Here is a 26,706-nt window from a genome sequence, read left to right on the forward strand (position 1 = left end):
GTATGGTAGAATAATTTGTCTCACTGGCTGTTTTAAAGGACAAAATTATTTTTTTCTTATTTAACTATTTTACAACGATCTTGTCACTATCAGCAACCTGAAAAATGTGTAGGTCTATGACATTGTTTCTATTCATGTGTTTTCATATCTCACGTTGTTCACTATAAGTAGATAATTATGGAAAGCATTTACAGGATATAACATTTATAGGATCCCATATATATAAGCTTATAGGTTATATATTTATAGAATTGGATGTGATACAAGCATCATGGTGGAGTAAGAAGACTCTTTTGCATCTCCCCTTAAATCTTTATAACTAGTTGGACATCTATACTCCAACAAAGGTTCCTCTGCTCAACACACTAGCACACCTGAGCAATCTACACACGGTACACATGAAAGTGAATGTATTAGAATACATAAGGGGGGCAGCCAGATGGCTCAGTTGGTTAGAGCACAAGCTCTCAATGAGAAAGCCTCATGGGATGGTCCCCTGCAACTAAGATTGAAAATGGCGACTGGACTTGGAGCTGAGCTGCACCCTCCACGACTAGGTTGAAGGACAACGACTTGACTTGAAGCTGATGGGCCCTAGAAAAAGACAAACAAAACAACAACAACCAAAAAACACTGTTCCCTAATTAAAAATAAATAAATAAATAAATAAATAAAAAGAATACATAAGGAAGGCAGGATGGGCGGGGGGTGGGGGGGCGCGGAAAGACAGTGCTCACAGATGTGATTCCCTGGGTACCACAGCTGAACCCATGGCTCCAGCTAGCATGGGAGCAGTGGAGGAGTTGGGGTGTGGCCCCCACACAACAGCCCAGCAGAAGGTAAGAGGGGGCAGAAGCAGCACCAACTCCATCCCCCCATTGCTGTGGTGGAACCTGGCAGCAGCAGTGGAAACATGTCTGTGGCCTTCCAGCTATAGCACAGTAGTGCCAGCAGCCAGAGGGAACCAGATAGCACGATGGGCTCATGAACCCAGCTTCACCCCACATGCCATATCCTCTCACCATTAGTCATGCCCTGAGACGAAGGTGACCTGGATGCAGTGGGGACACCTACCACCATGGTCACCCAGGTGGTGACTCCAATGACCATAGCAACACCCTGCCTGAGAATCTCACCCCCCCCACTAGATCCATAGGCACCCCAATGCACTAAGTACTAATACCACCCTTCCCCCCACTCTGCAGCTGGCTCCTTGTTTCATGCTCAGAAGTATAATGTCAAGAGCAAGTCCAGTAAATGGAGAGCTATCACTAAAACATAAAGATCTGTGGGCAGAGGAGAAACCACAAACTTGGACTATAATGCTAACGTCTGTAAAACCCATAAGATGGAGACGAACCCCAATTATAACAACTCCAATAAACAGTACAGCCACCCAAAGGCAACTTGTAAAGATTTAATGAGATGTCTGCTACACAAAACTACTAGGAACATGTAAAATCAGGAAAACATGTCCTCACTAAAAGGTAATAATAATTTTCTAATAAACAAGCACTGAAGCATGGGATTTTGTGATCTAGCTGAAAAAATAATTCAAAACAGCTATTTTGAAGAAACTTAACAAACTTACAAGAAAACCCAGAAAGACAATTCTATGAGTTCAGGAAAAAATGTACAAATAAAATGACATTTACTAATATTATGAAAAAGACCCAAACAAATTTGGGAGCTGAAGAATTCAATTCATGAAATGGAAATTGCAATAGAAATGAAAATTGCAATAGATAACATCTGTAGTTGAATAGAGGAAATGTAAGACAAAATAAGAGGGTTAGAGGACAGAAATTTTGAAATAATCCACTGAGAGCAGAACAAAGAAAAAGAATGAAAAGAGTGAAGAAAGTCTACATGATCTTATGAGATTTGATCAAAAGAATAAATATTAGAATAATTAAGATTCCAGAAGGGGGAAAAATAGAGAAGGGGGCAGAAAGTTTATTTAAAGAAATAATGCCTGAGAACTTTCCAAACCTGGGGAAAAAGCTGGGCATCCAAGTTCACAAAGATAGTATCTCTATTATTCAATGCAAAATGAAAAACTCTAAGACACTTTATAATGAAACTGGCCAAAATCAAAGAGAATTCTAAAAGCAGACAGGGAAGATAAGTTTGTAACATAACAAAGGAAACAGCCACTAGGCTATCAGAAGCTTTCTTAGCAGAAAACCTACAGGAAAGAAGGACATGTCATATTCAGAGTGTTTTTAAAATGTTGAAAGAAAAAAAAATGGCCAACCATGAATACCCTATATGCCAAAGTAATCCTTCAGATATGAAGGAAAAATGACTTTCCCAAAGGAAAAAATGCTGAGGAAGTTCATCCACTACACCTGACATGACATGAAAAAAATGCTGAAATTGGGTCTTCAAGGTGAAAAGAAAACAGGCTAATCAGTGACATAAAACCATACAAAAGTATACAATACACTGATAAAGGTAAATACACAGAAAATCTACATCTGTAATAGGATGTTATTAAACATTAAAAATAATTATAGTTACTCTAATGAATCAAGCTATAAGTAGAGGTGAATAATGATATAAAAAATATGAAAAGGGGCAGTAAAAAAGGTAAAGCTTTTGCAGGCAACTAAAGTTAAGCCGCTATCAACTTAAAAAGGGCTTTTTAAACTATGAGATGTTTCATGTTAAGTCTTAGGGTAACCACAAAGCAAAAACCTACAGTAGATTGACTAAAGAAAGAAACAGGAAACAGAACAAATCAATATAGAAAATCACCAATTTATAGAGGTAGAGAGAAACAGAGAAAAAGAAACAATGAAAATACAAAACAACCAGAAATATATTAAGTTCTTGCACATCAAAAATAACTCTAAGTGTAAGTAGATTTTACTCACCCATCAAAAGTCACAGAATGTCCAGAATAGATTAAAAAAACAAAAAACAAAAAACACGAGACCCAACTATATGCTGCCTACAACAGACTCACTTCAACTTTAAGGACAGACATAGGATCACAGTGAAAGAATGGAAAAAAGGGGTCAATGAAGAAATAACATTCATAAATATATATGCATCCGACATCAGAGTACCTAAATATAATAAGCAATCACAGGTCTAAAGGGAGAAATAGATAACACAATAATACCAAGTCTCTTCAGTACTCCATTTTTAGTAATGGGTAGATCATACAGATAGAAAAATCAACAATGAAACATTGGACGTGAATCATACATTAGACCAAATAGAACTAACAGATATTTGTAGAATATTCTATCCAACAAAGGCAGAATACACATTTTTCTGAAGTGCATACAGAATATTCTCCAACATAGATCATATTATGGAATACAAAATAAGTCTTAGCATATTTAGGAAGGTGGAAATCCTATGAAGTTTCTTTTATGATCACAATGGTATGAAACTAAAAACCAACAAAAAGAGGAAAGCTGGAAATTGTACAAATATGTGGAAATTAAACAATACACTCCTGAACCAATGATAGGTCAAAGAAGAAATCAAAAGGGATATAAAAATATATATCAAAACCAATGAAAATTGAAACACAACATACAAAAACCTAGGGAATACTGCAAAAGTAGTTCTGAGAAGGAATTTTATACTGATAAATGCATATTTCAAGAAAATAGAAACCTGAAATAAACAACCTAACTTTACACCTCAAGAAATTAGAAGAATGAAAAAAAAAAAAAAAGAACTAAGCCCAAGTTAGCAAGTTAGCAGAAAGAAGGAAACAACAAAGATCAAATAAAATAGAGATGAGAAAAACAATAGAATAAAATCAACGAAAATGAGAGCTGGTTTTTTGAAAATATTTTTTAAAAAATTGACAAATCTTTTGCTCGAGTCCCTAGGAGAAAAAGAGGATTCAAATAAAATAATACATGAAAAAGGAGACGTTATAATTGATACCACAGAAATACATAGAATCAAAAGAGACTACTATGAACAATTATATACCAACAAATTGGACAACTTAGAAGAAATAGATAAATTCCTAGAAACATAATGTACCAAGACTGAAACAAGAAGAACTAGAAAATCTGAATAGACCAATAATGAGTAAGGGGATTATAAAAGTAATCAAAAACCTCCCAGTACATAAAATCTCGGGACCAGATGGCTTCACAGAGGACTACCACCACACAATTAAAGAAGAATCAATGTCAATCCTTCCTAAACCCTTCAAAAAATTTGAAGAGTGATCATAAGAGACTACTACAATTATGCACCTATAAATTAGACAACCTAGGAAAAAAAATGGATAAATTCCTAGAAACACAATTTAATGATGAATCATGAAGAAATAGAATATCTAAACAGACTGTTACTAGTTAGGAGATTCAATCAGTAATCAAACACCTCCCAACAAACAAAGTCCAGGACCACACAGCTTCACTGGTGAACCAAACATTTAAAGAAGAATTAATGCCAGTCTTTATAAAACTCTTCAAAAAATAGAAGAGGTTGGAACACTTCTATTTTCCAAGGCTAGCATTTCCCTGATACCAAATGAGACAAGGACACAACAAAAAAAAAATTGTAGGCCAATATCTCTGATGAATATAGATTCAAAAATCTTTAACAAAATATTATTAGCAAACCAAATTCAACAGTACATTAAAAGGATCATACAGCACGATGACATGGGAATTTAGTTCAGGAATGCAAGGGTGATTCAGCACAAGTAAATCAATAAATGTGGTACATCACATTAACAAAATGAATGATAAAATTATATGATCATGTCTATTAATGCAGAAAAAGCTGTTAACAAAATTTACCATCCATTCATGATAAAAACTCTCAACAAGTAGGTATACACAAAACATACCTCAACATAATAAAGGCCATATATGAAAGCCCACAGTTTCCAGATATAAAAGCCCACCATACTCCATGGTGAAAAGCTGAAAACTTTTCTTCCAAGTGCAAGAACAAGACAAGGATGCCCTCTCTCACCACTTTTATTTACCATCGTATGTGAAGTCCTAAGCAAGAAAGTTAAGCAAGCAAGAGCAGTTAAGCAAGATAAAAAAATAAGAGCCATCCAAATTGGAAAGGTAGAGATAAAACTTTCATATTTGCAGGAGACACGATGTTATATATACAGTGGTACCTCGGTTTTCGAACGTAATCCGTTCCAGAAGACCGTTTGAGTTCTGAAATGTTTGAAAACCGAGGTGCAGTTTCCCCATAGAAAGTAATGCAAAATGGATTAATCCGTTCCAGACCTTTAAAATCAACCCCTAAAACTGCAAATTTAGCATGAATTTTACTATCTAATGATACCATAGATCCATAAAATTTTCAGCGTTTGTAAACCAAAATGTTCGTCAATGGAGACGTTTGAAAACTGAGGTACCACTGTATAGGAAACCCTAAAGACACCATCAAAAAATAGAACTAATGAATAAGTTATGTGAAGGTGCAGTATACAAAATCAATGTAAAAAAATCTGTTGCATTTCTGTACACTAGTAAGAAATATCAGAATGACAAATTAAGAAAATCTCATCTACAATGGTATCAATAAGAATAAATACTTCAGAATTTAACTAAGGATGTTAAAGACCTGTACACTGAAAACTGTAAGACACAAAGAAATTGAAGAAGATACAAATAAATGGAAAGATATTCTGTGCTAATAGACTGGCAAAATTAATATTGTTAAAATATTCATACTACCCAAAGCAATATACAGAACAGAGACAATACAATTACTATCAAAATTCCAGTGGCACTTTTCAATGAAATAAAAGAAGCAATCCTAAAATTTGCGTGGTATGGCAAAAGCCCCAAAATAGCGAAAGCAATCTTGAGAATGAGGAACAAAACCAGAGGCATGATCATGTTCCTTGATTTCAAACTATATTACAAAGCTACAGTAATCAAAACAGTATGGTATTGGCATAAACAGGCACACTGATCTGTGGAACAGAATAGACTGCCCAGATATAAATCTACATATATATGGTCAATTAATTTATGACAAAGGAGCCAAGAATATACAATGAACAGGAAAGTCTCTTCAATAAGTGGTGTTGGGAAAAGTGGACAGCCAAATGCAAAATAATGAAACTGGGTCACTATATTACACTGTACACAAAAATTAACTCAAAATGATTTAAAGACTTGAATGTAAGACCTGAAACCATAAAACTCTATTCTAATAGAGGCAGTAAGCTACTTGTCATTGGTCTTGGCAGTAAATTTTTGGATTTCAGACCAAAAGCAAAGATAACAAAATAAAAATAAACAAGGGGGGCTACACACAACTGAAAAGTTTTTGCAGAGCAAAGGAAACCATCAACGAAATGTAAAGGCAATCTTCTGAATGGCAGAAAACATTTCCACATCACATATGTGATAAAGGGTTAATATCCAAAATATGTAATGAATGCAAACAGCTCTATAGCAAAAAAAAAATCTGATTTAAAAAATGGGCAAAGGATCTGAATAGACATCTTTTCAAAGAAGGCATACAGATGGCTACATGAAAAAGTGTTCAGCCATCACTGATTTTCAGGGAAATGCAAATCAAAACTACAATGAAATATCACCTCACTACTTTTAGAGTGGCTGTTATGAAAAAAAGAAAATAAATAACAAGTGTTGGCAAGGATATGGAGTAAAGGGTACCCTTGTGTACTGTTGGTGGGAATGTAAATTAGTATGGCCACTATGGAAAACGGTAATGGAGGTTCCTCAAAAAATTAAAAATAGAAGTGCCATATGATACAGCAATTTCAACTCTGGGTATTTATTCAAAGAAAATGAAAACATTAACTTAAAAAGATATATGCACCCCATGTTCATTGTAGCTTTATTTACAAAAGCCAAGATATGGAAACAACCTAAGTGGCCATTGATGGCTGAATGGATAAAGAAAATGTCTCTCTGTCTCTCTCTCTCTGTCTCTCTCTCTCTCTCTCTCTCTCTCTCTCTCTCTCTCTCTCTCTCTCTCTCACACACACACACACACACACACACACACACACACACACCTGAAGCTGGAATATTACTTAGCCTTAAAAAAGGAATCTTGCCATTTGCAACCTGGATGAACCTTGAATACATTATGCCAAGTGAAATAAGTCAGACAGAGAAGACAAATACCATATGATCTAATTTATATGTGAAATCTAAAACAAAACAAAAAACTAAGCTCATAGATACAACAGCTTGATGGTTGCCAGAGGTGTGGGGCTGGGCAAAATGTGTGAAGAGGGTCCAAAGGTAAAAATATCTAATTATAAAATAAATAAGTCATGGTGATGTAATATACAGTATGGTAATTATAGTTAATAATACTGTATTGCATATTTGATAGTTGCTAAAACATATCTCATCACAGGAAAAAAGTTTTTGTAATTATGAATGGTGACATATGTTAACTAGACTTGTGGTGATCATTTTGCAATGTATACAAATACCAAATAATTATGTTATACAACTGAAACTAATATATTATATGGCAATTATACCTCAATTTAAAAAACAGCATTTTAAGAAGCTGTATTTGGAGATATAATACATGTGCCTGCTTTTCCTCAATGACTTCTTATCAGATATTTTCTTTGTCAAAAATCAAGAGATTTAAAAGTTAAGCACAATCATTTTTATGAACCTAGGCACAATATTTTCTTGTATGGGAAGGTAAACAAGGTTGATGGATTTCCATAGATGTTAATGTTCTCCTCCCAATTTCTTAACCTTTGTTTTAAGTTGCATGGAATACAAATTAATACCTTACAAGAAACAAGAAATCATGGGAGTAGACCATAGTTGGACAGAGTGGTGGGAGAAGAATGGCCTGTGGAAGATGAGAATATGAAAGAGGTGGGTATATTATAAATAAACAAAAACATGTCTGTTTTGAAAGATCACACCAAAAATTAACATAATATGACCAGCCTTGTTTCACAATTATGAATAAACTGTATTCATGAATATCTTTTGAGGAACAAAGTGTTAATAAAACATGATTATCCCTGTAATATTGCCCCAAAGAACAATAAGTATAATTTATATTTCCAGAAATAGGAACCAGAAAAAAACTCCTCAATTAGAGTAATGTACAAGCTACTTTTAGAATCATTCCGAGTACTCAAGAGGATTATATTCTCTAATAGGTTTAAATTACCAGAAATAATTTGTTTCTCCCTAAGACCCTCGAGATATTAGCCAGAATGTCAGTCACCACACATTTAATTTTGTAATTATTTGTTACTTCTGAATTTGAGTGACTGGACCAAATATCAACACCAGAGGAGAGTTTGCACTGTGTGCACTCTTATTCAAACGCATATACTTCCACAAGTTCTAGCAATTATACATGGACTGGAGGAGGGCTTTCAGAAAAAGCATTTGTATGTTAGTCAAGAGCCAAATGTCATTTGAAGTGACCGCAAGCCTTGAAATCACAAAAGGAAATATTAGCAATGTACTTGTAATCATACTTGGCATTTGACATTTTTAACATGAAAGAGGAAATAAAGTAAGGCAACTCTGGCCTTCCTACCCTCTGAGAGTGATCCAGGCCGACAGACTCCAGATCTCTAGTGAGGCTAGGGGAGCAGCCTTGTGTCTATTTCAGGAAGATGAATCAGTACCCAAACCCAAGGAAAGAGGAATGTAGAAAATGGCTAATTCAATTTCCATATAGAGTGTGCTATTTCTGACTTACTAGAAAAGTAGAATATTCTGAACTCCCCAAGAGAGCTCCTTGCTGAGGAGTAGCAGAGGGCTGTTGAGGCCAGTCAAATGTAACTGATTTGTTCAGCTAGATTCCCAGGGGACATGTCCAAGTTCAAAGGATGTTGTATAAAGGAAACAACTAAAGCCAGCCATCATGAGTTCATACCACCTGGAAAGCCCTGAATGACATACCGGAATACTTATGGAGTCTTCTTTTCATTCCTCCCCTTCCGTAAGTAGGTACAACACAAAATTCTCAAGAGGACCTTTAAAGTACATAAAGATCCGTTTTACTGTAGAGAATAGGCTTTCAGGAAGCTGCTGCCCAAAAAGGCTGATCAATATTGAGCTGTAAAACCATTACATGTGCTGGGCAGTTCAGGAAACAAACAGGGCCACTCACCTCTCTTTTCAGAACACTTTCCCTGAAGCTCCCTGACCTACAGAAATACAGAAGCCTAGTGAAAGATTTGAGCGCTCAGTCCAATAGACTGACGACAGATGGTTCATTTTATTTTGCAGATAATTAATCTTTTTCCTTTCAATTTTCCAGCAAGTGATTAACATAATTTCCAATCATTAAAGTTTACAGATAAGCATCATTTCTCTGAAATTCTGTATCTCAATATGTATGTGTGTAAATCGTTCATAGTCTCAGTTGAGTTCTAGGTTATTACAGTATAGGTGAAAAAGCTGGATACACAGAATAAACTCCGGCAAAACGGTGGTCACATTTCAAGTAGTTTGGGTTTGAGTTTGCTTTCTCTAAACATCACACAATTTTAAATTCTGACACAATGAAATTCCTTAATTTTTTTTTTTGTTTTATGAAAGAATTTCAAGCTAAAGTGGAACCAGAGGATATAAAATGGGAAGTTTCATCCATCTGCCCTTGCAAAAACAAAACATAAGAACTGAGAGACTGATTTCCCATAAAGGCCTGATGTACAGAAAACTAGTAATATTGGAATTCTTCAGTGATACGGAGCTCATAAGGGGTTGCCTCATATCAACCTTGGAAAGTTTTGCTTTTGGTTTCCAGAGGTCTGAACAAGAAATAAACCCGGTCAGGCGGATGTTACAAAATGAGCTGAATTGAGCTTTGTTTTTATAACTGGACTGGTTTTTTCTCCTCAGGGAATTTTCAAAGCTTGTCTCCATTTGTTTTTTTATTTTAACAGACTCTAACAGAACCTTGCCCCCTTTACGTTCCTTGCCCATAAATACAGTCTACCCCAAACCCTCAGTGGACTGGACTCGCCTGGAGCTTGCTACAATTTGTGTCCTGAATTGCAATTCCTCTGCTATTCCTGAATAAACTCATTTTTTTTTAGCTTGCCTCAGTTTACCTCTTTATTTCGGTCGACAGTTTCTTGTTTTAAACTCATCCCAGCATATGTCACAGAGGTTTTCAATACCTATGTTACAACTTATTAGCAATTATCAGAACCCTGAAACAGCTTGAAGTTATTTAAAAGCTGAGCAGGTGGAATTGAAAACATTACTAGGTAAGAATCACTGTTCAAGTTTCCATAAAGTTATTCATTGACTCCACTTATTTCACTGAGTGAACGGTACATACATAATTAAATGCGAGGAGTCTGGTGGAATAAATGTAGCAAAGGTTTTCTGCAATAATAAAACCATATAAAGGCCGATATAATGGTGTAAGGTGAGAATAGTTGAATCTAGATTCAGTGTTCTTGAATACAGTAGCCAGTCACCATTTTAACAAATGAGCCATTGATTGAAATGTGTCCCAATGTGACCGAGGAACTGAATTTTAAATTTTATTTTAATTTTAGTTTCAATAGCCACATATGTCTATTGTATTGTATAGCACATACGTATGTTGATAAACTCATATTTGAAAGAAAGGGAAAACAAAGTAAGGATAAAAATGATTAGGGTTTAAAGTATGAAAATATTAAGTCAGAACATCAAAGAAATATACATGGGAGAAATTGGCTTCCTCCAGAATAGACAGTCACAAGTTGGACTCTGATAGAAAAATCTCTAGTGACAAACAAAGTTTCACTATGTACTATAGAACATGCTTTGACAACTCACTCAGGTTTATTGGAACTCTATTGAGATATAATAACTGCACAATCCCAATTATGTTGACTTTAATTAGATCACACAGTCACCTTTCTTCATATGATAATGTTATCACGAGGATCTTCCCATTGTGTAAAGGGCATACAAATTAAAGAGAAGGGATTGCTTAACTTTTGTGAATCAATTTTAGGCTCTACTCTATAAAATCATTATCTACACAGTTCAACATAATAGACCTTACGCATTTTTCACACAATAGAAACACCCAGCTGGTTTCTGGGAGCAGGATGACAATGGTTCTCTCCCCACGTATCTGCACTACTGTGCATGTGGCTAGTGAGCCAGAACAAGTTATTGAGAGGATCAGGTAAAGAATCTTCCCAGTTTCCTGGATAATTATGAGAAACATTCTTTCCTGAATCAGGGAAGTTAAGCTGAATATGCTTTAAAACAGAATTTCTGTGAGTATTTCAAAATATTTGTCTGAAATGTTTGATATGAAATACTTCTCTTCTTCTGATATTGTGCTCTTCAGGGGTATTAAGAGAAAAAGAGAACAAACTTCCACAAGACATCCTCAACTTTATTTATTATTCCCATGCTCAGCTGGATTTAGTTAAGTTCTCCAAAGAGGCACAATATTTTATCGGAATAATTTATTTCACTGAGTCTTTCATTTATCCATTTAATATTCATTGAGCACCAAGATAAGCCAGTTACCTACTGACACTGGTGATATAATAGTCATAAAAAAGTCATCTTGCCTGCCCTCAAAGTGTACATAGTCTAATACAGAAAAGAGCACATCATAGACAGGTTGAAATAAGACATATGACTACGGTATTGTGGGAACATCCAGGAAGGAAACTTAATGGGTGAGGCAACCAGAAAATTACCACAGAGAACATAAATAATAGCTGATGACATGTCAGGTTCAGGGGAGGGCATTCCTGCATAAGATAACCTCAGAAACAGGCAATAGTATGTGTGGAGATGAAGAATTCATTTTTAAATAACCAAATGTTAGGTTTCTTGGGATGTCTAAATCAAGCTATCTGGTAGACAACTGGATACAAAATTTGAAACTGAGGGCAAAGCATGGGGAGGATACACAACTTTTGGCATATTCTGCAGATGAAGCCATAAGAGTCAGTAGGCTCTTCTTTAAGCAGTGTATAGAATGTGAGAATGACACGACAAGCGCAGGGTGCTGGGAGGAACCCAGCACGGAAGGGCATGAGTACTGAGAAAAAGCCCAGGAAGCTGGAAGAAGGAGGATTATCTGAGGAGCACAAGGTGACATGAGAATATTATCATGGAAGCCAAGAGTGAATGTTTCAAAGTTCTAACCATCAACAGATTCAAATATATCCAAGAAATCTGGTAAGAAAAGAGCAAATATCATCTTTAGTTTTGCAATAAGTGGAATCACTGGTAAACTTAACCTGATCGGTTTCAGCAAAATGCCGGGGAGAAGTCGGCTACAGAGGATTAGAGTGAGTGATAGATGAGAAGGGAAGACAGTAAATGAACAGAAACACTCCTTTGAAAATTTCAGATCAGTGATGTTTCAGAATGTTGATACCTAAAGACAGCACTATCCACATACACAGCCAGTTATACCAGGATGAACCAGCTCTAGTGTGAATCTTATGGCCAGCTTCCTACGACTCATAATTATAGGCCCTTATCCAAAACATCTTTATAGACAGTGATCCTGAATGTTAGTGAGGAACAAAGAAGATAATGGATGTAAAGATTCGGGCAAACAAGAAATTGCCATACAAATGTTAGTTATTATGGTCATTATTATTACAATGTGGTCTTGTTTGATTTTGGTCTGTATATCAGCCCAGTTTACATGAGAGTTGAAAAACAAATTGAAAAGTCTGCCCAATGGAATTCGTGGAGAGGAAACATCAGTAGTTAACTTATGCAGCATGCATATAATTTAGACTCAAGAGACCCAATGAATAACCACAGTGAAGTACAATTGCCCTCTTTAGACAACTCAATGTGAACATCCTGATAGAAAGTCCTATGTAATTGGATGTGATTCCAAAGTCCTATGTAATTGGATGTGATAATAATGGGAGGATTGGCTGCTTGCTTGCTTCTCATTTCAGTTGGAAAATTTGAATAAATTCTTTATGCAAATTGTAACTGCTGTCATTTTTATAACACTCCAACTTGAAAATTTAGATTGTTAGGTGCAGACTCTTGCCAGCTCTAAACAAATGGAAGTTGGCTAACGAAGGATTTCAAGGGCACCCTTTCCATGCTAAGAAGTCAGTGATATGGGCAAGCTTTTCCTATTGCTACTGTACTCAAAATTAAATAGGAGTTTATAAAACTCTTGGGCGCCTTCCTCTTTCATCAACAGAATCCTCAAATTCATTTCAATCTTTCTTCTTTTCTCTGATTCCTTTGCTTTATCAAAGAAAAAAAATGCTTCACCCCTGTCATCCAATACACATAAATAATTCTCTTTGCACCTTTTTGTCTTTAGGCAACAAGTGTTCTATTTTTAAAATTTTATTCATTTATTAAGCCACCAAGTTTGGGCACTTATTCAGGGGATGCAATAGTGAACAGGGCAGAGTTTCTGCTTTCGAGGAGTGCATATCTATATAGGGAAATATATTTGAATATGTCACATTTGTCACATTTCAATGAAATAAGTGCTAGAAGAAAGGCCCATGCACGAGGCTGGAAGGGTGTCCAGGTAGAGTAAGGTTTCACAGAGGACATACTACTTAATCAGAATCAAAAATTTTGATGTTTAGACAATTTTTTTAATCTCTAATTGATGTGTAAGTTTCTTCAGGAGAATGATTCTACCTTACCCAACTTCGTTTCTTTTAAGGTACCTGCTATAAACTTTTTGTTTGCATTCGCCTCAAAATTCACATAGGGAAATCAAATACCATTGTGATGGTATTTGGAGGTAGGGCCCTTGGGCGGTGATTCGGTCAGAAGGGTGGAGTCCTCATGAATGGGATTAGTGCCCTTTTAAGAGAGACCCCAGAGAGCTCCCCCACTCCTTCCACCATGTGGGCACACAGCGAAAAGATGGCCATCTATGAACCAGGAAGCAGGTTCTATCCAGACACCAAATATGCAGGTACCTTAATTTTGGACTTCCCAGCCTCCAGAACTGTGAGAAATACAGTGTTTTGTTGTTGTTGTTGTTGTCGAAGCCACCCAGTCTATGGTATTTTTGTTATAGTAGCTTGAACAGACTAACAAAAGTAGCTATTACAGTTATTTGAACATGAGAACCCTAAAATACTTCTTAAATTAAATCCAAATGCTGGTAAGTTATCCTTTTCCATTCTTCTGCCTGTACCTTCTTCTTGAACATAGTATAATCTGCAGGGTTCACATTCTTATTACATCGGTTTAAGAGGTTCTGCAAACATTGTATTTCCTACAATCTTTGCCCTCCTATTTATGCTACCAATCCACATCACATTTCCCAGTTTCTGTTACTGGTTAGCATTCTGGTATCTTCATCTGCTTTATACATTAAGTCAGATGTATAGCTATTATACTTCAGCTTGGTCTCTTGAAACTTATAGCTGTCTTCCTCACTTTTCAGAAGATTTCTACGAATCCTAAATTCAGTAAGTCCCAAACTTAGATTAACTGGAGTTGTCAGCCATCAGATATGATGTTGGCATCTCATATGCTGCTAATCTTCTGCTATGTCCTTTTTAGCTGTCACGATTTATGTATATGTATGTAGTTTCTTTCTCCACAGGTCCAAACCTGTCACAGGGAATGGCTTTTCCAATGTCTTAAGAATGAAGAAATAAGCTAAAGATAATACTATTTTTAAAAGTCAGAATGTTTGGGATTCTCAGAATTTATGAAGAAAGTCCTCAAATAAAGGAAATCATGGGCCTTTTCTGTGATTAAAACAAGCAAAAAGTCAACAAAATCAAAACAGCGGTAGCCAATATCAGTTTTATAGATAATATGTGTTTTTATGTCTTTTTAAAATTTATTGGGGTAACATTGGTTTGTAAAATTATATAGGTTTCAAGTTTACAAATGTATAATACATCATCTACATATTGCATTGTGTGTTGTTATTTGTTTTGTTTTGAGAAGAAAAGTTATTTAGAGCTCTTTCACAACATGGAATTAACCATTTCCTTTGCTACCATTACTATAACTGGAGTCCTTTCTCAAATGTGAGCTGGAAAATTCTTTTTGGTCTAAGTCTAAAGCTGCTATTTGCTAAGACTAGTCTTTCGTCATTTTTATTTTTTTCTTTTAACCCAGTGATACTCCGCCCAATGCTACTGCTCAAAGAAAGTCACATCATTTTTTATTTGCTTCATGCCATACTGGTTATTCTGCTACTCTGTTTGTTTCTTCTCAGCAGTGCACAGATAGTCTGAAGAGTTCAAAGTTGTTCTTTGCTGTGTCCCTAAGAGATCTTTATCTCGTCATACAGAAGCCCAAAGATGTATGAACTGAACACCCAACAAAGCAACCTATATAACCTCGAGCAAGTCCCCTAACTTTCCTGGCCTATTTCTTTCTTTATGCTATTTAACAAATAAAGATGTTGTTATTGAAATATTTCTCAAGTCCTTTTAGGTACTATCTATGATAGTGAGGTTTTTCTAGGGGGGACAGGTATAGACAGGTGGTCCTTACCACAGTACCATAGTAGCTACATTCAAATTGTGAACTTATAAAACCTATTTTCTAACTACTTACATGACCGTATACCTGGAATCTATACCAGATCACCTATGGGCTTAGGAGCACTACTGAATGACACGACTGAGTTATGAATATCAATGTATTGTGATTACATGTGTGTGCACGTGGGTGCCCTGTGGTATCTGTTTCAAAGGACAACTTCAAGATGCTGAGATACAACTATATTTAATCTAGACCTAGAGTTCAGGATTTAAAAGATGAACAATAAATTAGGGATGTGAAGGTGAAAAAAGGCAGGACAAAGAAAAGTTCAGGTGTGGGGACACTGAGGAAAGCATGAAAAGCTGGATAATGTCCTTCTCCTAAGAACAGGGAAAGTCAACCAAAGGGTTTTAGAAAAGGACGTGATGTGGTCAGATTTTCCTTTTCTTAAAGATTACTTTGTTTTCTCTGTGGAGAATGGGTTGAAGGGCAAGAAAAAGTTTTGGACCCCTGTTCAATATTTCATAGCAAAAATTTTACTTTAAATTCCCTCCAGTTTTTATTCATAGTTGGCAGTTGCTCCAAAGTTCTCTCCTCTCTTCTCGAAAAGCTCTCTCAAAATATTCTCCCTTGTGTCTTTAATCTTTTCCTTTTACTTTTTTTGTATATATATATAATATATAAATATATATTTTTATATATAAAAATAATTACATTTCCCCCCCACAAGTAGCTTTTTCTTGCCTTTTTCATGAAAACACAATGCTTCCTCCAACTTTCTAACTAAGTAAATTAAAGGAACAAAGTGGGGCAATGAACATGTGTCATTCCAAAGGACCCTGTGCTTAGAAGAGTCGGATGCTTTGTTGTCACCGTCCTGAAATTCTTAATTTTTAAATAAGAGGCCCCACATTTTTATTTGGCATCGGGTTCCCCAAATTACTTAAGCCATTTATGGAGCAAACATTAAGTTATTTTGGTTATTTTTGAGTAGAGATGAGCAATACTCAATTTGTTCTATATTCTTCTTCATATGCCACTACCATGTCCAAAGTTTTGCCCATTTCTCTTCCTTTTCAGTACTTCCACTATAATCCAAGTTACCACTGTCTTTTCCTGATGTTATAGACATAGCTAACACTAGAAAAAATAGACTTAAAGGTTTACTAGTGATAAAGAGGAATATTTTACAATAAAAGAGTGACTTCATTAAGAAGACATACCAATATAAACAATATATGTACCTAACAAGAGAGTCTCAAAATAAATGTAACAAAACTATCAGAATTGAAGGCAAAAGTAAACAATTCAACAATAGTAGTTTGGAGACCTCAATACCTTTCTTTCAATAACGGATGGGAAAACTAGGTAGGTGGTCAAGAATATAGAAGATTTAAACAACACTTTAAACGAACTAGGCCTACTACACATTTCCATAGTACCCCACCAAAGGCAGAGTATACATTCTTCTCAGGTACACAGGGAACATTCTTCAGGATAGACCGCAATCTGAGTCATAACACAAGCTTCAATACATTTGAAAGCACTGAAGTTATATAAAGTATGTTGTCTGGTCACAATGGAATAAAATTAAAAATCATTAACGAAAAGAAATTTGGGGAATTCACCAATATGTGGCAATTAAAGAACATATTCCTAAAAAAACAATAAGTAAAAGAAGAAATAATAAAGGATATTAGAAAATAAGGTGAATGAAAATAAAAACAACATACCAAAGCAATGTAATGCAGATAAAGTAGTGCTCAAAAGGAAATTTATAGCTATAAATGCCTATATATAAAGAGAAAAAAAAGACTTCAAATAAATGTCTTCCTTTTCAAGTTAAGACACTGGAAAATCAGAGCAAAACTAAAGCTAATGTAAGCAAAATGAAGCAAATAAGTATAGGAATAGAAATCCATGAAAATGCAAATAGAAAATAGAGAAAAAAAATCAATGAAACCGAAAGCTTGTTCTTTGAAGAGATCAAGACATTTGAAAAAACCTTTAGCTAGTTTCACCAAGAAGATAAGGGAGAACACTTAAATGACTAAAATCAGAAATGACAGTGGGGACATCACTATTGACCTTAAAAAATTAAAAAAAAAAAAAAAGCCTGGATCCAAAGAAAGAAAAAAAATCTCTGTCTTTGCAAAAAAATAAAAAACAGAAAGAATTATGAAGAAATATTATGAACAATTATTAATAAATTAGATAATCCAGTTGAAATGGACAAATTCCTGGAAACACATAAGCCACCGAAACTAACTCAAGAGGAAATAAGCAATATCAGTAGATCTATAACAAGAGGTTGAGTTAGTAATCAAAACCTCCCAGAAAATCCCAGACACAGATATTCCAAATTCTACCAAACATTTAAGGTATTACTACTGTTCCTTTACAGACTCTTCCATAAAATAGAAATATGTAGACTAATGTTTTAAGGAAAACATTCTATCTATAATATCATCACAAAGGGAAATACTTAGCAATAAAATTAACAAAAGAAGTGCAAGCTTGTCCTCTGAAACATAGTTGAGAAATTTTAAAGAATGAAATAAACTTAAAGATATCTCATGTTCCTTCAAAATGTTATAGAGTTACCACATGTATGAACCAACAACTCTACTCCTAGGTATATACCCAAAACATTGATTATATAGTATACTATATATATAATTTGTAAATAAATGTTTATAAAAGCATTATTCATAGTAACCCAAAAGTAGGAAATACCCAAATGCCCATCAATTGATAAATGGCTAAACAAAATATGGCATATCCATAGAATAGAATGTTATTTGGCAATAAAAAAGAATGAAGTACTGACACATGCTATAACATAGATGAATCGTGAAAATACCATGTTAAGTGAAGGAAGCCACACATGAAAGATGATATATTGTATGACTCATTCATTTATATAAAATGTCCAGAATAGAGAGTTTCTGGAGACAGAGAGTATATTAGTGCTTACCAGGGACAATCACTTACCTCAATATTTACTCTCATTGCACAGATTATTAGTTCAGTAGTTTACAATGTGAATTCTGATGTCAGAGTGTCTGTGTTCAAATCCTGGCTCCTCCCTTTAAAAGAGAGGCTTTGGGCAAGTCACTCAACCTCTCTCTGAGCCTCACAAAATAGGTTTCAATCATGTTAGAAGAAAAGGAAGTGGTGCCTGGGCATTATGTTTTAGAGTGGGGCAAGTTTAATTTTATAAAATCTCCCCGCCCTCCCGACCAAATTGCAGAACATATCCCGTAAGACTGTGTAAGGATTAAATGGAGATTCCACTGACATACTCAATAAGTAGTAGTTATTGTTATTAGTTTATGTTAAATAAATTAATAACAGAATGATTTTTGAAACCTAGAGGACCCAAACTTTGTGTCCATAAAATCTTTAGTGAATACACTCTCCCTTCCCCACCCCCAAATTTTTGATTTGGTGGTTAAGTTCTGAAATACTTATCCGTTCTTCTTAAGTAAAATATGAAAAAAGAAATGTTAGTGTTTCCAGCTTTATAGGCTAAAAGCATGCTTAGCTTTTGTTTATGGTTCCCTTTTCTGATCTTGGATTTGCTCTTTTCTGCTGATTTGCTGTCCAAATAAAATTGAGACTTGAAAACAGCTGAGAAGGGCTCACTAACTTTTGAAAAACTAAATATACAATTGAAATTTAATTTCTTCCTAAAAGAAGCTGCTTTCTTTTTTTCTCCTTCCACTTGAGGCGCCACTCTTTTGAGCTGGAAGGCAATGGATATAGACCAAAACTCAGTGATCCTGTCCTTAGTGGACCTTTAATTTTAAGGCACACCAAAGAGCCCCAATCTTCCAGAGGAATCATTCTTGAACACACATGCAACAGATTCCCAGTCCTATAAAGGTAAGTGATTTTCTAGAGTACATACTCATTTGACCCTAATAATGCAATTCCCTCCTAAGTATAGTAAAAGCACACCAAGCCTAATTCAGCTCTTCAAATTCAAATTGGTCTTTTTTTTAAGGCATTTTCAGTTGGAACAGATAGGAAACACGTTTTTTAAACAACAACAAATGAGTCCTCACTGTTACTACCAATTCAAATACAAGAATTATGGTGTTTTTGCTTGAACTGATTGATTTTACTTACATCTGTTTCTACTTTGCCCCCTACCGAAAATCCTAGCTTTCACATACACCAACATAATTACAAATTTTGCTTAAACCACAACACACAGATAACAATCCCAAAATAATAATATGATTACTGAAAATAGTTTAAGGTTTTATCACAGGCTTCCATGTTGTGGAGTCAAAGTATGATTTTGTTTTAGATCATGTGGAAAAGTTCCTCTCTATGGGGCAATGCCAACCACTCAATAAATAGGTAAAGTTGATTTGCATTATTTTTTCAATATTAGGGATTCTTAAAGTCAGTTTCTTTCCTAACTATGTGAATATGTAAATTGTTACAAAGTTAAATTTACTAAACAAAATATAAAAATCCAGTAAACACAGAGAATCCAGACTTACATTCCATTCCCCATTCTGTTTTCCCCCATCCCTGCCTCTTTTAAAAAATTATATGAATCCTTTTTTAATGAATACTATAAGTACTTTTCATCTCTTGGAGTATATAAAGAAATTTTTCATTACTTTTAATAGCTGTATGTCACTCTCCTGTTTGGATGCACTATAATTGAATCAACCAGCCATCTATTGATGGGCATTTTTATAAGGTAACTTTTTTTTTTTTTTGCATTTGTAAAAAATGCTGCAATGAATACCCTTGTGCATCTATGTATTTTTACCAATGGGTCTTTGCGATAAATTCCTAACAAGAGATTCCTAAAGAGATTGCTGGGTCAAATGGTAAATGCACATGTAATTTTGCTAGATAATGTCAAATTCTACTCCAACTTTTTGCATTTCCACAAACAAAGAATAAGAGTACTCATATCCCCTACAGTCTTGCCAAAAGGATATTGTGTAAAGATTGGGATTTTTGCTAATCTGACAGAAGCTGAATTTCTCTTATTAGGCGTGGTGTTGAGTAACTTTACCTGTATTTATGGTACATTTGCACTGCTTTCCCTGGGAACTGTGTGTTCATATTTCTAGCCTTGTTTTTTTAATATATAGTTTTGGGTATTTCTTTTTAGAAAACCCTCAGGTATTGGCCTCTTAATCCTTTGTAGTATAAGTACAAAGGTAGCTAATAATTTTTCCACTTTATCATTTATTTTTTAATTTGCTTATCAAGTTTTTTGTTGTGCAAAAGTTTGTGTGTATGTGTGTGTGTGTGTGTGTGTGTGTAATGAAATTCATTTTCCCTGAGGTTTATAGTTTAGGAAAGCTTTTCCTACAACCCAGTTATAAGAAATTCACCCATGAGTTTATTCTTAATATATGTATGACTTTATATTATATTACTTTTGGAATTCATTCTGGTATACAAGCTCAAGAAATTCCTAAACACTTAGCCAGCATGAGCCAATATGAGCTGGCTCCAGTACACCATTCACATTCCATGTCATTATCACTGAGAAGCTACTGGCTGAAGGGCCATAGATTGTTTCCAGGGGTTATTTCAGTTTGTATGTTCTTAGGTATAAGAACTGTGTTCCTTCAAGTTCCTTCAAGTCAGTAAAGTTCCTGGTGCCTCAAATTTTCCAAATTAAAAACCCCTTTAAACATTGAGAAAATGTGTCATTATTCTTGAAGAATAGTGCATTACAGCTTTAGGGAAGAATGTATAGCTATTTGGTTAAAAAAAATTGCTATTTCTCTAGTTGAGAATTTTTTTTTTTAAATGTAAAACAGCAATCATTCAGTTGCGTAATAGTGCTGCTACTTTCAGAAACAGCAAAAGAATGGGGAGATATCCTTGTAGGGAGATGTATGTTATGTATTAAACAGTCTTGTTTTTAGCAAATTGGCATTGACTATTGCTTGTAACAGTATTATTTATTTTCTTCTCTCCCATTTAGAGAATTTACTACCCCCAAGTGGACACAAAAAATGCATTATGTAATATAGACTTACCACTACTGGAAGCATCATTCAGATTGAGCAGTCCCCCTCCTAGCCCTCTGTAACTATGGTAACTGTAGGTCCCATTTCCGTTGATGTACAACACCTCCTGTGAGCCTGAAACAGCTGAGGTTGAGTAAGTGGCCTGGGCCGCCTCTAGTTTACACTGTTTGTCACCTGGAGCCGACTCGTCCTGCAATGACAACAACAGTCAATTATTTACCAAATCCTTGTACTATTTCACTAGAACAGAACTATCTTATTTTATCTACATGTCTGCATTGAGTAAGAAAAAAATATATATATATGCTAATCCATATTAAGTCAGCACATATGCACATTTTTAATAACCACTAAAAACTAAAAAAGGAAAGCAAAGTAACAATGTGAGATATATTGGAGATGGAGCAATTTCCAATTTCCAATGAATTTAACATTATATGGAGAGTTGTTGGCAATAGCCAAAAGGTGGAAGCAACCTAAATGTCCATTGACGAATGAATAAAAATACGGAATATAAATACAATGAGATATTCAACGTTAAGAAAAGAGGAAAATCCTGTCATATTCTACAACGCGGGTGAACCTTGAGGACATAATGCTAAGTGACGTAAACCAATTACAAAAAGACAAACATGTATGATTGCATTTACACAAGGTATCTAAAGCAGTCAAACTCAGACACAAAGTAGAAAGGCAGTTGCAAGGGGCTGGGTGGGAAAGATGGGGAATTGTTCCCAGGGTGTAGAGTTTCAGTCATGCAGGATGGGGGCTAGTTCTGGGGAGTCTGTTGTACAACCACGTGTCTGTGGTTGACAATATTGTACTGTACACTCAGAAATTGTTGTGAGGGTGAATTTTATATTAATTTTTTTAAAAGAACTAGCTAGGCTTAAAAAATTACATGAAGAGAAATTACAATTTGCCAGAAAACATTTGCAAAAGTTGACATTCTTGAAATCTTTTTTTTCTGCTCTCTCTCTCCCTCCCTCTCTCCTTCTCACTCCTCTTTTTATTTTATGGTTACAGAAAAATTTATTGCATGCTACCCCACACTAGGCCCATTACACACATCACAACAGCCTGACAAAGACCTGAATAAATCCAGGCTTTTCAGCTGGTTTTTCCTTTCTTAAACTCCACCAGTGTCTACAAACTGTGCTTTAAAACTTCTAACCATGTCAAGTTGTAAAGACGTTGAAATTGAAATTTGCATAAACTTGTATATATTTTCAATAGTAAAACTGATTGAATGAATTGCCCTTCAGCGGTGAGTATAAAATCTAAAACATGTACAACATATATGACTTCACTTGCCTACTGCACTCTTCATTTATTCCTTTCTTTTAATAAGAAAGAACTATAAACAGATTTCTAGTGAATCCTTGGGAGTGTTTTTGTCAATCAGAAGTATTTTGCAGCTCTTAAAATTAGAGTTAATGTTTAGGAAAAATGTAACTTTGTAATACAATTTTTTGGTGGCACCAAGTACTAGGAAAAGAGGAAACAGAGCAAGTTTGCTCTATGAACCCAGTAGTATTGTTATACTCAGAAATATTCTAATCTTTCACATAGTGAAAGCACAGCCATAACTATCAGAATTATGCAGTTATTATTTTGCTCTTATTCTTTTGATTTTTTCAACTCTAACTGATCTATTCAACTCTGACCTTTACATTCAGCTGCAGACACATGATCTATGAGCTTTTCGTCTTTCCATTTCTAGGTAAATAAAATTATGAAATAAACAGCAACATTCCTTATTGAAAACTGAACTAAAAAAAAAAAAAAAAAAAAAAGATTTTTCCCCCCCAGAATTGCCTTGTAAAATAAAATGTGAACTGGCTGACCTAAACTGGTGTACAAACTGAAATGTCTGATTAATTCTATTTTGTTATTTAAACCTTAGAAATCCCTGGGTGGGTGAATTACTTTAAAATAACACTTTTCCTGGGCACTAAAGAAGGGACCAAGATTGAATCAAATTTTGTTGGTATCACAGGCTCTGCTATTTAGACTAGGAAGTGAGCAAGTTCTGCTGTTCTCTACTCTATACTCATTAAAATCACTGTAAAGCATTATGAACACCACCGGGCTATAAAGTATTCTTTCTGTAAAGACACGTAGCCATTGAAACCCTGAAAGAAAGCAGAATACTGTACACTTCAAAGCAATTCTGAGGTCCTTAGGAAGAGGCTGGCCTCAAACAGTTCCATCACTACTAGTGTAACTTCCCAGTTTTGTGACTGAAACTAACTTGGGCAACATGATAAAATTTGAGTGTCTAGTCTGGGAAAATGGGTGGTTCCTCTGAAACATATCTGTGTTTAGAAAATGACAATAAAATCCACTCACAGGAGAAGAGTTTCTTAATGAAGAAAGAAAAGGGAGAAGGCATTGTCTGCACAATACTTTTTCGTTGTTTTTTGTCTGATAGAATTAATTTGTTTTATTAAACATAAACATACTATATTTAAAATTTGCCTCACTCTTCCATTATTAATTGTTATTCCAAACCACAGTAACTGTACTGAGCGGGCAGATAATTAATTCCATTAATAATCGAAGTAGGCCTTGTAGGGAGTCACTTGTAGTTAAACACAGATTTGCATTATTAATGTTCTTGGCAGGCCACTATATGTTGAGAAATACAACGTAAGAAAATTCTAATAAAATCTGGTCTGTAGTGTCTTTTGGGCAAAAGTTTAATATAAAGTTAATTCATGTTTTTTCTCTTGAATGATTACTATTACTGGTTTCAAAGAAACATAGATTTTAATGACATAAAAAATAATATCCCCAGGAGTCACATTTTATCTCTGTAAGCAACATTTAATCATTAGTTCCCAAAGTCTCAAAGCTGACAGCTTGCCCCCTGGGCTGCTATGAAGACTATTTTCAAAAGAAGATAATATTAATATGTTACAAGACTGCATATACAGGCAACAAAATAAATTGTACTCATCAAACAGAAAAATTCCTATCCCTATCCCAGCTTTTATGAGACATATTTCAAATTTTCTTTTAAAATTCCATGAAAATAAGATAGCATCAATGACTGAATGACCACCAGCAGTGTACTAAATAATGAAGAGTTGTTTTGATTCAGATTTCTTTGATTAAAAATATACAACAGATTAAAGAAATACTTATGGTGATTTCTGTAATTTGGCTCTGTTCTCATCAATAAATATACCCTTCAAGGTCCATCCATGTTGCAAATGGCAGTATTTCAACTTTTAGTGGCTGAATAGTATTCCACTGTGTAAATATACCACATCTTCTTTATCTAGTCATCCATTGATGGACACTTAGGTTGTTTTGATTTCTTGGATTGTGAAGGTATTTACTTATTATACTAAGTAAAATATACTAATATACTAATTGTGAAGGTATTTACTTATTATACTTATTATACTAAGTATAATATTATACTTATTATACTAAGTAAAGTATACTAATATACTAATTTACTTATTATACTAAGTAAAATAAGTCAAATGGAAAAAGACAAATACTGTACGATTTCACTCAGATGTGGAATATAAAAGCAAAAACAAAAACAAAGTGAATGAACAAACAAAACAAAACAAACTTATAGAGGCAGACAACAGATTTGTGGTTACCAGATGGGGATGGGATAGAGGAGGGCAAAATGGGTAAAGGTGGCAGATGGAAGCTAGACTTTTGGTGGTGGGCATAATGCAGTACATACAGATGTTGATTTATAATATTGCACACATGAAACTTACATAATACTATTAGGTTGGTGCAAAAGTAATTGTGGTTTTTGCAATCATTTTTAGCCTTTTAAACTGCAATTACTTTTGCACCAACCTAATATAAACCAATGTCACCTCAACTTTAAAAAGTAAAAATCTGACCTTAATATATATAATTATGTATTTCATATTTTTAATCAATGGGCTTACGATCGGCTGGTAATTACTTATAGATGGTGGGCAAGAATGGAACGATTTACATAAGTAAATGTTGTCTCTTCATGACCCCCTCATTAACACATTCTTTGAGAAGACTGGTTTCTACTCCTTTGTACTCTATCCATAAAATCTGGACAGAAGCAAACTTGAGTTTGCTGAAACTGATCTGGTACTTGGTCCATACAGATTGAATTACTAACTCAGTACAGATGCCTAAGGAATCCTTTGCTTAAATAACTTACACAGACATTTTAAAAATGAATTTTGATTGATTCCACTTAACTTTCTGAGAGTAGGCTTCAAAAAAAAAAGCATGAAAAATGTTACATTGCCTTTACTGTATCTCCCAAGACCTCTATTTTTGCTTAGACTTTATATCCTCTACCATCTATTAAATATGCTGTACATTTTCTTTAACTTTTTTTTGTCTATGATCAGAAAACGCCAATAAAACTTACTGCTAGATTCAATAATCCAGATGCCTTCCTTCTGTTTGCCTTTTACCTTACACTGTTACAGCAGTTGGAGTTTGCAAGGCATTGTTGCAGCAATATCGAATTACATTTTTAGTTCATCACTGAGGTGGTCAGGGCACTTACTAGTCCACTTTTTTTAAGGTAAAGAAATAGACTTCAAATAAGCTTATTAGTACAAAATAATAAGCACATGATTAATCCAGACATCAATTTGTCTGAAATTTCTAAAAGATTGTTACTGGGTTTCTCCTACCTTTACATGTTCTTTGTAATCTATATGATAGAAGCATTTGTACTTAAGTTACTACTCTAAATTTCTTCCTTGCTCTGTTAGTACAGATGGGGTGAGGGAGTGCAATTTATTTTATATATAAACTACTGGAAAACATCTCTACCTTCTTAAAGCTTCTCTACTTGCATTTGATAGTAAGTGTTCCAGAGCTAAGTACATTGCTAAGAGTTTCCAGGGAAATTCATAAAAGATCTGAGAGAACCAGAGATCCCATTTAAACTGTTTTCCTGCTAAGAAAAAAAAAATGGTCTGCACTTAAAGTAAATGTGCTTACTATTTGGGAGAATGACAAGTGACTTACGATGCCATCAAAACACACACACACACTCAGATATATTGTAACACCCGGGAAGTAATTGCTTTCATATAATTAGGACCATTCCATAGTTTCCTCCACTTGTTGGCCATACTAATGATTAAGATGTTAAAACAGAAGATGGGTCTTTGCAAAGATGCTCCCAAACCCACTAAGACAAATTGCGAAAGACGTGCTTTGACTAAATCCAAGGAACCTAATGATAAGATTTGAAATAACGGAAAAGCCAGATTAAGTTT

General features: G+C 34.7%; 1 protein-coding gene across 6 annotated transcripts in view; it reads right to left on the minus strand.

Annotated features, from left to right (window-relative positions):
* NOL4 (nucleolar protein 4) overlaps positions 1-26,706 on the minus strand; it is a 304,984-nt gene that overhangs the window by 12,398 nt on the left and 265,880 nt on the right. For all 6 annotated transcript variants that reach the window (XM_033087854.1, XM_033087852.1, XM_033087857.1 and 3 more), the window contains one exon: positions 21,455-21,635. In XM_033087854.1, coding sequence (XP_032943745.1) covers positions 21,455-21,635 — 181 coding nt within the window. The remainder of the gene's footprint in view (positions 1-21,454; positions 21,636-26,706) is intronic.

This window comes from Rhinolophus ferrumequinum, chromosome 19 (assembly GCF_004115265.2).
Source record: "Rhinolophus ferrumequinum isolate MPI-CBG mRhiFer1 chromosome 19, mRhiFer1_v1.p, whole genome shotgun sequence".
NCBI lineage: Eukaryota > Metazoa > Chordata > Mammalia > Chiroptera > Rhinolophidae > Rhinolophus > Rhinolophus ferrumequinum.